At 46.0% G+C, this 14,150-nt stretch overlaps 1 protein-coding gene across 1 annotated transcript; it reads left to right on the forward strand.

Annotated features, from left to right (window-relative positions):
- Positions 1–3,726: 3,726 nt before the first annotated feature.
- On the forward strand, positions 3,727–5,296 carry LOC123059337 (LRR receptor kinase BAK1). Its single transcript, XM_044481921.1, has 6 exons — positions 3,727–3,965; positions 4,167–4,238; positions 4,330–4,473; positions 4,568–4,720; positions 4,828–4,880; positions 5,025–5,296. Exons 1-6 carry the CDS (start codon positions 3,745–3,747, stop codon positions 5,081–5,083), a joined length of 702 nt encoding a protein of 233 aa, XP_044337856.1. The 5' UTR covers positions 3,727–3,744; the 3' UTR covers positions 5,084–5,296.
- Positions 5,297–14,150: the final 8,854 nt, after the last annotated feature.

The raw sequence follows: 14,150 nt of genomic DNA on the forward strand, positions 1-14,150 counted from the left end.
TTTCTCTGGCTCATCGTCGGTTCATGTTGTATGTAGATATCACAGTTCAGCCTTGAGATCCTACACAGAAGAATACAATAAATCACATGGACATCAATTATGAGTAAAACACATGCAAAAAATAAATATGAACATATTTCATACCTCTAGCAATTTAGCGCATTTACGTCGATTGTGACCTAGTTTCTTGCAATAGCCACAGATATTCTGTGATCTTGACTTCTTTGTCTTTGCCTGCAGCCTTTTATTCGGTGCACCTCGTCCTGGCACATGCACGGGATCCAGAACCTTATCAACTTTCTCCGAGTGCGGCATCAACGGGCCAAACCTAATGCTGTTATGTTGAGCATTAGTTGACTCCTTGCTGTCAGCTTGTTCAAAACTTGATTGCTTGCCATGATGTTGTGCTTGCAAAAGCATCTTTAGACGGTGATAGTCCTCATCAGAGTGGCATGCCTTGAAACTTGCGGCGTGACTACAATTCCGCAACTCGTGGTACCTCTGCAGGCTTACCGAATAGTCATACATCTGGTTTTTTCTGGTAGGTGCGTATGCACATTTTGCATTCATAGTCCACCTAGTGGGAACGCAACAACCGGGCAGAATTGTTTGTTTTAAAATCCCCAATATGTAAAAAATGTGGGAACATGGTGTGCCTGCGCATTCCAGCTTACGGCAAGAACAACTCACCCTATGCAAAAGACCTCCTTGCTCTTCAATGCGCACTCCAAACTTTTTATCCATTCTTTTCCTGCTTGGACACAACATAAGTGGAATCTTCTGATCCATCTAGTATCTCTCTGATCTGACATTTGCTGACAGCATCTATGCTCCATAAGACCATCTTAAAGACACTAGGTGTGAAAACTGTTGCGGCGTGTTTCTCAAGCGGCGAAGCATTTTCCTCTGTAAATGGAACGGACTGCAAGGCTTCGACGTCATGGAGAGCTTCGTTAATCCGTCGCGACGCAAGGCAACGCTCATAGTGCTCTAGCATTTCAAACAACGATATCTTACCCTCAAGATGCGTATGTAGCACAGAGTTCAAGCTCTCACTCCTCTGATTGCTGCTCAATCCTAGGAAACAACGCCCCTCAAGATATGGAGCACACCACAACTTTCTCATCTGATACATCTGATGCAGCCAAGACTCCTCACTGGTTACTTTATTCCGTTATAAGAATTGTATCCATTTTATCTCATGCTCTTCAATGGAAGAAGTATCATAAATGAAAGATCTGAATTCCTCCTTTACATCGTCACCATGTAGATGGCGTACAATGTTCTGCTGAATGTGCCATATACATAGTCTATGGTTTGAGTCTGGCCAGACCACCCTTATTGCTCTCTGCATTGCAAGGTCCCCATCTGTGATCACAGATATCGGATGCTTCTGTGCTATGCAATCAGAAAAGGTCCGCAACATCCACTCGTATGCCTGGCTTGTTTCATGAGAAATTATACCACAGCCAAAAATAACAGTGTTGCGGTGGTGATTCAACCCGACAAACGGCACGAATGGCAGATTGTATTTGTTGGTTCTGTATGTGCTATCGAAAACAATGACGTCTCCGAAAGCCTCATAGTCAAGCCGTGATTGACTATCAGCCCAGAACAGTCCCTTCAGATGGCCATGCTCGTCTACCAAGTACTTGAAGAAAAAATCCACATCTCGCTCTCGCCTCGCCATCATGTGCATGATCACTGTATTAGCATCACCGGCACTGATTGTCTCCTGCTTATTAGCATGGCAGAAATTATAAATGTCCCTCTTTATGCATCCAACCTTATCAAATCCACCGTATTGAAAGCACAAAATATCCATAATACGGTATTTGCGGATCCCACATTTTTTCATGTCCGCAATGTCCGCTTTCTGCTCATCGCTAATTCGTCTGCGAACGCAGCAGACAAGAAAGATCCCGTGGGGCTAGAGGATGGCTGTGCTCATCGATGAAATCCTTGACAAACCACCGACCGGTTTCCTCCTGTCTCGTAATGACCAATTTAGCATTACACCCAACACGAGTTAAACTTCGTGGCCTCCTCTTTCTATCTTCCATCTTTCTTTTCATGTGCTTCTCTTCGCGAAACCCTTGACGACTACACACAATTTTCCTTAAAATTATGTATTTGTTGGATCCATCCCACTCAACGTAGCTTTTCCTCACACTAAAACCTTTTTCAAGAGCATATTTGTTGTAGAATTCATAGCCTTCAGCCTCACTATCAAACATCTTGCTGACAACATTTAGATACTCGAACATACTCTCATCACTTGCATACGCCATGTCTTCCTGCATATGACATGTGAGGGAAACCAATCATCAACATCTTTCTGTTTATCAATGTTGCAGGTGTAAAATAGCTCATAGGCAAAGACAAGTGCATGGAAAAGACTTTGCTCGTTTGACATGTGAGGGAAACCAATCATCAACGTCCAACAAGTAGTATCTCATCTTCCTTTAAACTATATTTCATGCACTATGCAAACCTAAAGTGATGATGACTTTAATAAACTAAATTAAGTGAACTATGGAACCAGTATCTCATCTTCCTTTAGTATATCTCATCTCAAACGTCAAGTAAGTCACTTTTTTTCTGCGGTACCAAAGGAAGTAAGCAATGCCCTCAACATCGTACTTAAACAAACATGATGCGATTAGCTCAAGAGAAACTATGCCACGATGAAGCTTTCCATTCGTTGTTCTAGTCCGTACCCGGATCTTGTGGGGTTGAGGTTGTACTGCATGCACGGTGGAGGGGCGCAACGGCCAAGAGAACGAGCAGAACGCCAAGCCGAATTCATACCTTAAGGATGGTACGCGCGAAGAGATGGGATCGCCCGCCGCGGTCGCCGCCGATTCAGCCGGCGCAGATCCGGCCTTCTTCTTCTTCGGTGACGGCGTGGGGGCTGGGGTTGGTTGGGTGGAGGACGAGGACGATGAATTTATTCCTCTTGCCGGGCAGGTTGAGGACGGAGAAGGTCAGGAGCGGCGAGCGGCGACGAATAGATCGGAGGAGGATTCTGAACTGGATCGAGTAGACATGGATCTGGTCCTCAGGTGATCGGTTCAAGAAAAGATATTTCTCCCTGGACCATTATGCCCTTATCGCAATTAACATATTAAATTTAATCAACTAAAATTCCCCGCAAGATCTGACGGCTAATAAAAATCAGACGTGATCAGATATGTAAGTACTGCTAAGTACTCCGAGTACTAACCCAATCACCGTAAAACAGCTCATGAAGAATATATGAGCCATGCCCGTTTGCAACAAAATTGTTCACTAGGTCCCAAAAATCATGTAGAAAGTTCTCCAATTGGCGCATCCTGGCCGGCCTGCCTGCTGGCCGCATGAATTGGTTGGTGGATGGTGTAGACTGTAGACCTGCTCATGGCCACTGGATAGTCGCAAACGAAATGCACCACTATTCCACTGGAGTTAGTTTGACTGAGTGGAATAGCGGGAGACCGATTGTGAAATAAATTATCTCCAGCGGAGGCTCCCATGGACCATGGTGAACGTACTCTGCATGCCGATCTACGATTCTTCCACAGATTCAGCCGGTCTTCACCAGCTGAACTTTCGTTGGTCAAAATCAGGATGAGAGGAGAAAAGCCAAGGCCGGACCAGGAAAGTTCAAAGCTTCGGGCGGGACTCCGATCTGATTCTGAGCGCATATAAAAGACCCGTCCCTCCGCTACCATTCTTCCCACCTCAGGCTTCCTTCTTCCAGCAATGGCGGCTCTGACCGGTGCAGCGCTCCTCCTCGCCAGCCTCCTTGCTCTTGCAGCCATAGCCAGCGGCAACACCGAAGGTGACATCCTCTACTCGCAAAGGCTGGCGTGGAAGGACCCCAACAACGTGCTGCAGAGCTGGGATCCCACCCTTGTCAACCCCTGCACTTGGTTCCATGTCACCTGCAACAACGTCAACAACGTCAACTCCGTCATCCGAGTGTATGCCGCTTCTCTTCTCTCCTCCCTCCCTGCTCTCAAGGTCCAAATTAGTTCATGATAGGAAGCTACTACTCTGCTTTGCTGCAGTATGCACGATTCGTTTAAACGTTCAGAAGACCTTTTTACTTGGACCTTTTCTACTCTCTCCGCAGAATATATAATTAAGAGGAATCATAATTGTTGTTCTTCCTCGCTGTGCAGGGACTTGGGGAATGCAGGCCTCTCAGGCGCCCTGGTTCCTGGACTGGGACGAATGGTGAACCTTCAGTACCTGTAAGTACTACTGCAACTTGCTGCACAGTACAGACTTGTCAAGTTACACTCAGAATTTCCTGCATAATGATCGATCTTCTCATCTTCATAGGGAGCTGTTTGGGAACAATATCAGTGGACCGATTCCAGCAACCCTCGGCAACCTGACACGCCTGGTCAGCCTTGATCTCTACGACAACCATCTCACCGGCGCGATACCAGCCTCGCTCGGGAACATCGGGACGCTGCGTTTCCTGTAAGAATCTTGCTGCAGCGCTTTCGGATGACTAGAGGTTGAAATGCTTATTGTCTCCAACTGCTGAAAACAATCTGTTGGTGTTTATCTGCAGGAGGCTGCACGGGAACAAGTTTGCAGGTGGTATACCGTCGTCGTTGGGCCGTCTGACGAAGCTTCAAACTTTGGAGCTTCAGGAGAACATGCTGACCGGCACAGTGCCGCTGGAAGTCCTCTCTCTTGTTCTTCTTGGGGACTTGACTGAACTGTGAGTAGCACATACAGTTTCATTTAACACACCTCCAGAAATTGCATCCACTTTCCTCCTTCCTTCCCCAGTGACTTCCACTTACAGTATTTTTTATCTTCATGCAGTAACGTTGCCAAGAACAGTCTGGCCGGCACTGTCAAATCATCTAAACCAAGAGGTAGGGATGCATATATTTGTGATCTGCAGCTCTTGACGGATTAAGTTCTCCAGTTCTATATTTTTCTGTGTGTGTACAATACATGTATAGGTTTGGTGCTTTAATTTGTGCTAACAAGAATTTTCCAATTGACATCATTTGCAGTAGCTACCGTCATCCAGGACACGCTCAAGACTACACGTCTACATGCTGAGCAGCACTGACAACCTGAACTTTTCTAAGAATAAACTGAATGTTTTTTTCCTTTTGAAACTGCTGGAAGAGGCTGTAGCCTTTTATTCCGTTAAGAGCCCCTAGCTTACATCCATTTCTAGAGAGAAAAAGGGAAAAGGTGAAAGGTAGTTGAATACATTGTAATCAGTGCAACTTCATAATAATGAATCTTTCTCTGCACCTTTAGTGCATATCCAGTGTTATCAGTTTGGTATATTTATATCTCAGGAGAGTATAGAAACCCTTGACACAGATGGCTCGGAAACACCATTCCATGCAGTTTCCCTTGCTGAGTGCGAAAACGTTGCATGTGATGGCCATTAGTGTTTTGATGGCTCAGAAGTTGTCTCTGAGTATGCTTATTCCAGATAATTGTGACTTGGAGCCATCTGAAATAACCACTATTATCGATGGCTTTTGTTTGAAGATGTCCACAATAATTATCATTGTATTGAAAGAGTGAGACACAACTCCGGCTTGTAGGCGCGACCACGGGCCGAGCATTGGCTTTTGTTTGAAGACGTCTACAACAATTATCATGGTATCGAGAGTGTGATACACAACGGCATGTAGCAATGATAATTAGGCACGACCATGGGCCAAGCATTGGTGACCAGTTATGTTTCTTAAGAACAAGATGAAAGGTTTCAACACTAAATAATGAAGAGCAGTTAATGCAAAATATTGTGGGAAAGAGCCAAATCCAAGCACAAAACACTTATTGATATCTCACACACTACGGATTTATATTACTGAGTGTTAGAACTGAACAACCTAGCAAGCAGAGTATAGTAGAAACTGAAAGAGTAACTTGCAAGGATTAGAGAATACAAACACATTGGACACGATGATTTTCCGGTGATTCGGATAGTTGGCGATGTCTACTCCACGTTGATGGAGTCTTTGAAAAAAATGTCTCAAGATCACAAGGATCTGGAGTGCGTCACCAATCAAGTCAACCTATTACATCATGGTTTGCACCAAGAAGCCTCACTAAGGGGTAGATCTCGACACTTGGAAGATGATCTCTAGGCTTTGTATGAACTCTTTGATTGCATCACAACTTGATAATTGAAGGCTATCAAGTGACTCATAACCGTCTAGGTGGCACACACAACCCTTAGTACTCCTCAAAACATCTTCCATCAAAGCTCTTCTCAAGAACCCATAAAATTTCTCTCACACACACAAAGGTTATGAACGGTGTAAGAAGGGAGGAACACCAGGTAGGGGTTCAAGAATAAGGCAGGAGCTTATGGAAGCAGAGAGGAAGTGTTCATGGAATCACTCCAACAATCATCGTTTATCCTCTCTTCTTGCTTGGACCTCTATTCTTCAAGACTTGAACTTGTGGTAGTTGGAATGGAGTGGAATGACTTCAATTTTCTTGCCACACGAAGGGGCATTCAAGTCTATATATAGAGCTCGGCATAAATATGAATATTACCTTGAAAAAGTAACTCATCCAGTAGAACCGAAGAATAATCTCAGAATTAGTGGACACGTTCAAAATTTGAATGGCCAGAGCAAATCATGTAAGCCTCGCAAAAAACATAGTACTCGTAAGTACTAGGAAGGAAACTGACGAAGGTTCTCGACAACAAAGTTGGATCTTTTCTTCATTCATGGAACTAGCTCAGAAGTACCATGTAACTTTGGTTTCTCAGCAGTATCGCAGTAGATGGAGCAGTCCTAAAAAAGAAACTACGTAAAAATAACAAAGTCAGAGCTCAAATGTACTAGGTGGAATTGCTCAGAGGTACTCGACATATAATGTGACCATGTGGAAGCAAACTTAAAAATGTTCGGATGTGCCATATGACAAGTTATACTTTGGATTTTGGTTATCATTTGTTTGCTAAGAGCTTCCAGGATATGGCATTTCGTGGGCTAATTAGGAAAACAACATTATTGCCGAGACTAGAATGCATGAGCTAAATTTAGAGCCAGGCATAGCATGTAAATCTGTTTGCTCTATCCTTCATTTTTTTTTTAAGTCAGATAATATGTATTTTTTTTAGAAAAGGAGGATGACCCCCGGCCTCTGCATCTGCGCGATGCATATGGCCACTTTATTAATTATTCTCACAAAATCTTATAAAGTCATACAACAGTAAGACTAAAGCCGCCGTCTAAGCAACAAACTGTCGCTACACCTATCCAGTTAATGATGGGGCGCAGATAGCCTGAGCCTAATACCAAACAGACATCGCAGACAAGCCTAACATCTAAGACCTGAGACCCCAACCTAGCCACTTGCCGGGTCTGGGGCACACACTGGTCCGGCGTGCTCTCAGAGGCCGTCGCCGCCAACTGTCACCGCTCCATCTTCAGAACTGTACTGATGCATCAACCTTGCTCGGTCCAGCTATCATCGATGCCACCACGGCGCCCAACGACACCTCCTCCCTGCGCGCAAACAGCTGAACACGTCGCGGTCGCCACTGATACACCTCAGCGCCATGCTGCCAAATACCACCAACCGACACAGCTTGAAGCCCTTGGAGGATCTGCCGTGTGTAGCACCTGCCGACCAGGCATGACCAAGCGTAGCACCTGTCGGCTAGGCATGACTTGGCATCTCCACCGAAGCTCCGTGCAAGACGAAGTCGCTCCACCTCCTGCCTCTGACTTCCAGCGCTGCTCCACAAAACGATGCTCCCAAGAGAGAAACGGCACCGCAGTGCCGCCATCGTCCGGTCTGGAACACCAGATCCTAGGGTTTCCCCCGGAGCAATATGAGTGGGTCAACGGTAGTCACATGACGATGCCTTCATCAAGGTAACGACGTGGAACGCCGCCATCGCCCGTCGTCGGCTCGGTTTTCACCGGCAACTACGTCTCCCCGACTCGCAGGTGGTGCCAGATGACGGATCCCGAGATCCGAACACCCAGCCTCAGGCCAACCACCTCTGACGAAAGAGATCACCACCACCTCCGACTGCATCGGTCAGAACAGATCTGATCGGAGGTGCCGCCGACGAGACCACCAGGCCCTTCATGCCGCCGTCGCCGATCTAAAGGCAGCATGCACGCCACAGCAGCCAAGTCGGCCGCCGCCGACCGCAGCCGTCGTGGTCGCCCGAAGGGCCATCCGCAATGCCCGCAACCCTGGCCTCTGCCGCGCCGTCTAAGGACAGGCCGGCCTCCCGCCGCCTGCAGCCATCTGCCGCGCCGCAGATCCCAGATCGGTCGCGCCACCACACACCTTGGGGTCTGCCCTACCCCGGAGACGCGCGAGAGAGGAGATCCCCCGCCACCGCCGCCGGCCCTCGGGCTTAGCCCGGTGGCGTCTTCCGACGACGGCGGAGGGAGAGGAGGAGGGAGTTTGCGGCAGCGGCGGCTAGGTTTCTGGCCGCCTGAGTCGCCCTAAGGGGAGGACGACGCGGACGAGTAATTGGATTTCCTAGCAATATATGTATAGGAACAGAGCTGGTTGGCGAGCTGAGGCAAGCCTTGCACATGAGTCTGACAAGTGCAAGGAGGCTGAACAGAGTAGTCATATTATAAACAAAAATGATAAAGAATTTGGAGGATCCTATTTTCGCGTCGCCATACTACCCTATGTCTCGCTGTAAGATTAAGGAATCATGAACTAATGGATAGTTCTATTTGCATACGACAAACCTGTATAGCATAGCGTGGTAAGATTATTTTACCTAAATGTATGCTTGCAAGGATTTCAGCACTCGTGGAGTAGTGTGTGCTAATGCATGCATATATTTTTTCTTATCCATCATCTAGTAAGCCAATCAGGCAAGTAGTGTAAACACCCGCCCCCAAGTGGTTCATGGATTTCCTTCATATGCTCCGATGCAACGACCAGTGACACAAATTGCATATGTATGAAGGTGAGCACGTCCATGGTCCTCGCTAAAGGCTCCAAACACAACTATGTCCCACTAGCTTGTCAAATGACTGTGAGTGTAGTCACTGCAGTGAGAACGGTCAATGGAGCTGAGCATACACTTACGTAGCGAAATATCTTTAGAGAGAAGGAAATTAAGGCCCTGTTTGGTCCAGCTTTTATCGACGGATTCTGCTGCCGCGTAGCAGAATCTGAACCAAAGGGCGAACCCAGCAGAATCCGATTCCAGAAATCCGCTGCCAAAATATGAACCAAAAGCGGAAGCAGCCCAGGACGTGCTTTTCAAAATCTGATTCCACTGCGGGGCAAAATCTGAAAAAGCTGTATCAGTTGGTTTGCCAAATGACCTACATCTTTTTCACATCAAATTTTCCACAGCTGTTTTTCCACAGCATATTTTTCACAGCTGCTTTTAGAAATCCACAGTCGAACCAAACAGGGCCTAAGGCTGAGGTACGACATGGATTCTGGGATATGGTCACAATTAACAAATATATAACCAATGCACTCACCCACCTAGAGTAAACTTGGCCTATTTCCTTATAAAGGATGCACCGCTTCTGCAGTCTTCGTGTATCCCCTAGCTATGTATCAGGATAATACTGACTCTACTGAACCAACAAGCAGCTATGTATCAGGATAATACTGACTCTACCGAACCAACAAGCAAACACACACACGTGCGTGCACACAGTGTGTGCGTGCGTGTGTGTGTAGTTTTGATGGATTGGAACGACGCAGCCCGTTATGAATGGGAGACATGCAGAAGAAAATCATTTGTGGCGAACCAAAGGCATACAAAAACAGCGGTCCTGCAATCGGGACCCTTTGGCATGCGCATGCATCAACTGGTGTACGTTTTCATTTTGTACCTGGAAGACTCAATTACAGATTGGTGCTACAAAGACACATCTATGACGAGCAATGCTACACTTCCGCGCAGCTTTTCATGGAATAAAGGTTACGGACAGGCATGGCATCGTTAGGTTGGGAGGAGGATGGCCATACCCCTGAAATTCAGGGGTAGGGATGGATTAAAGGCCGCCACATCAGTACATAGGACAGCTTCCGTGAAACTCATCGGTAAGCGGAGCATTTTCGCATCTATGACACACTCTTGGGCCGAACTATGTACGATGCAGTCATTGCAAAAGGTTACAAAAATAAAACATGCGCCAGAAAACATAACGTACAGAACAGAAACAATTTTTTATACACGTTTTTACCTGTCTTTGTTTTTTAATAGATGTCTAGTTTTTTGATACATGTTATACATTTTTCATATATAGCAGGAATTTTTTTATACATGTATGTGATTTTAAAATACATGACTAACATTTAAAAAAATGTATTGATGTTTACGTTTTCATACACATTGTACACAGTTTGTATACATAAGGAACATTTGTTTTGCATCTTTAACATTTTTCAAATATAGATTTTGCCATCTAATTTTTTCATACATATTATACACATGAAATATTTTTTATACACATTTAACATTTTCAAATACATGAATAACTTTTTTGTAATAAATCCTTTGTTGTCTACTTTTTTCATACACATTGTACATTATTCGTATACACCTAAAACATTCTTTATACGCATTTAACATTTTTCAAATACATGACTAACATGTTTTTTCAAAACACATGGTTTTTAAAAAGAATCGAATATGTGTTAAATATTTTTCAAATACACATTGAAACATTTTTATAAACTACACGAGCATCTTTTACATTGTATAAACATTTTTTCACGAACACAATTTTCTGAAAACATCAACATTTTTTCAAAGCTATCAACATTTTTTAAAACCACGTTAACAAATTATTACACCGTGTTAACTTTTTTCAAATTTATAGTTTTTCTAAAATTTTAAGTTGGTTTAAGTTTTTGGAGTATATTTGTTTTGGAATATATTTTTGAAAATATGAGCAAAAGATAAGAAAAAACAAACACATGAAAAAAAAACAGAGAAGAAAACAAACTAACATGGGCCAGCCATAGCGACGGGAAGGCTTTGCTGCTTGAGGCAAAATGTTCTTCTGGGTCGCAACAAGTGACATATAGCGAAATCACTAAACAGAGGGTATCCCCTTTAAAGGTCACTCTCCATCTCCTCTCGTGGTGACAAATGGCACACTGCATGTGGGACATATGTCACAACCTAGAGTTTGTGCAGTTTTCGTAGATTTGCTTTTTCAAATATTTTATCTCTTGAACCGTGTGCCAAACGGTGTGAGTTTTCTTCACACCACATCATCACCTACAGTAGGACCAATTGGTCAGATTTCATGTTAAAGAGTGATCAATCGACCATTTAGTGCTTCTCAACCATGACAGTGAAGGTTCCTAGTGTTGATGCCGGTTGTTGGAGATTCACAAAATTACTAGATTTCTTTCTTGCAAACATTTAATGCTTTGGTGGCTTTTCGCACTGGTCGCAATTGAGGAGTTAAGCTAAAATAGTTTTGTTACTTTGTGGAAAACGATGTCGACAGCTAGTTTGGATAACTGACTTGTGTAGGTCCAAGACCGGTTCGGCTCCTCTGCAGCTGAATTATCACTGTACGGGTGTTGTAGCTTTAGAGAGTTTTTGTTTACAGGGACTTTTTTATGTAGGGATTAGAAAAAATCTTTCTTAGAAACTTTTTTATCAAACGGGGGGGGGGGGGCTTTTTAGGAACTAAACTAGGCATTTGAAACTAAATGAAGAAGACTCTTAAGAAGAGTCTTTTTGGGACTTTTTGGGATTTTTCCAACAATGCTCCTCCATGCACGCATTGGCCGGCCACCACATGGTGTTGTTTGATTGTTATTTTTCTATATAATAGGGGCAACATGGTAATTTAATAACCTCTAGCAAGGGACTAGGGACTTTTTAATTTCTGGAAACATACAGGGAGGGACTTTTTAGGGACTAGAGACTTTTTAATTGGGACTAGAAAAAGTCACAGGACTAGAGAACCAAACACCACCTTAATATCTACCATCCATTGTAATCTGATGGTTCTCCTTAATCATGTTAATCAATGGAAACAAAAACCTATTAGCTCGTGAGCTGCACTGCTTCGTTCTCATCGACGCCATTAGAGGCTGTTGCGGCCGGAAGTTCTTGGGACACCACCGTGGAGGGCATGGCAGTCAGGCAGTGGTTGATGAAACCGTTCAAGGAGAGCGTGGCTGCCGAGGCGTGCTTGTCCCCTCGTCTGGCTGCTTCCTTCCTCCATGTCCAGGTCTCCCGTGCTGCTCCGGAACATCGCCGCCGTGGTGTTCCTTGTGGAGGTCGGTGGGAGGAGCCTCCTTGTCGCCCTGTTGCTTGTGGAGTATGCCATCTCCCTGCTGCCATCTTCCGTCATGTCCAAGTCGCCTGTGCTGCTTCAGAACATCACCGTCACCGTGTTCCTTGTCGAGGTCGGCGGGAGGAGCCTCCATGTCCTCGTGGAGTATGTCGTCGCCCTGCTGCTTGTGGAGCTGGCTGTCATAAGCAACGCCATCGTCGTCAACTCGTCATAAGCAGCACCGGATGCTGTAGCCGCCGGCATCACGACTGGCGCGGACGAAAGCGGGCGTGGTGTCCGGCGGCAGCGGTACCTGCGTGCTCGGCAAGCAGGTCGAGGAGGTGGAGTGAAAGGAAGAAGACGTCGGTTTGACAGAGACAGATGGGGAGAAATGAGAGCCTTCCGATTAGATTGAACGGTAGATTGTACAAGTAACTGTGCCGGTCCAAGACAGATCAAGGGCGCTCATTTTTGCTTACGTGGTGAAAGCTGCCACTATGAAAGGTTAAGAAAAAAGCACGTGTGGAGATTATATACAAATTGATTGCGAAATTTAGCTTATGCCTTGTACAACTCAAGCTGCTTTAGGGGGTCCAAATTGGCGTCGAGAGAATTAATCGCATTCAAAGCTCTAGACTTGACTTGCGTGTCCCTCTATTATTAGTAGCAAAACACTATTGTCCTTTTTTTTCTGACAGAAGTATCCCTTCCCGCATCTGAACTTTCAAATATAACCACCATGGAAAACAACTAATTTGTCGTTAGCTTTTCATCGGGTGGATGGCAAAGAAAAGGTTTATCATTATCAGTAGATGGCAAAAAAAAACTGAAAGTAAAAATCTGGTTTGCCGTCTGTCATTGAAATGGGTGACGATAAAAGAAGAAAAAAGATGACTTCAAAGAATAACTATCTGTGATTTTTATTACAGACGGCAAAATAATCTCTTTGCCGTCTTTAATAAAAATTGCAGGTGGCAAAGAAGAAACACACCTCGCGAATCGATCTCCCGGATCGATGAGGTGGCACGATCTGCACCCCACTCTGTCTCTAGCTGATCTCTCTCTCTCGCACGCCCCCACCACGTTCTCTCTCTCCAAGCCGACCCCATCATGTTTTCTCTCCCCTTATCCCCGCACTAATCTCTGTGTGTGTGTGTGTCTCGCGCGCACGCACATAACTCCCCAGCTGCCCCGCCACACTCGTCGTCGGCCACCCCGCCACGCTCGCCGCCATTGGCCCGTCCTCTCCCTCTCCCTCGAGTCGGCCCCATCCCCCGTCGAGCCAGTCCCGTTCCCATCGCCATGAAAGCCGTCGGCGGCCTCCTATCTCGTGTCGCCGCCGGCTCCCCAGCGCCCCCCGCCGGAGGCCACCCAAGACGTTGCCGCCTCCCGCCTCCCGCCACTCGCCGCCATTGTCCTACTCTACCTCGGCGCACCTCTATGCTTCTCCTCTCCTAATGTGTATCACGCCACCATGGATGGCCATGGCAGCCATCGCCAGCCTTCGCGCCCTCTTGCACCTCCGACCGCCCGTTCATCTCCTCTCGTGGCCCAACACCAGGTCGCCCGCGCAGCTCGCGTCAACCACCACTGTTGCCCGACGCCAGGCCGCCCCATCACCCACTGTACCTCCTCGTCGCTTCGCCTGCACATGCCCGCCGCCCCGAGTTGCAGCACATCAATGTGTATAGTTCGTTGTTACCACGCCGCAGCTCACCGGCACGAACTCCATCCGAGGGAGGCACTCCGGCCACCGAATGGACATGAACTGGGGTACGAATGATGAACAGGAAGCACAGTCATGTTTTTTTCGTCTGTTAGACTACAAGGTTGACGACAAAGCGATGTAGGGGCCCACCTGCTAACAGAAATCCATAAACCCCTCTTTGCCGTCCACCGCAGGAG

Source organism: Triticum aestivum, chromosome 3A (assembly GCF_018294505.1).
Source record: "Triticum aestivum cultivar Chinese Spring chromosome 3A, IWGSC CS RefSeq v2.1, whole genome shotgun sequence".
In the NCBI taxonomy this organism is placed as follows: Eukaryota; Viridiplantae; Streptophyta; class Magnoliopsida; order Poales; family Poaceae; genus Triticum; species Triticum aestivum.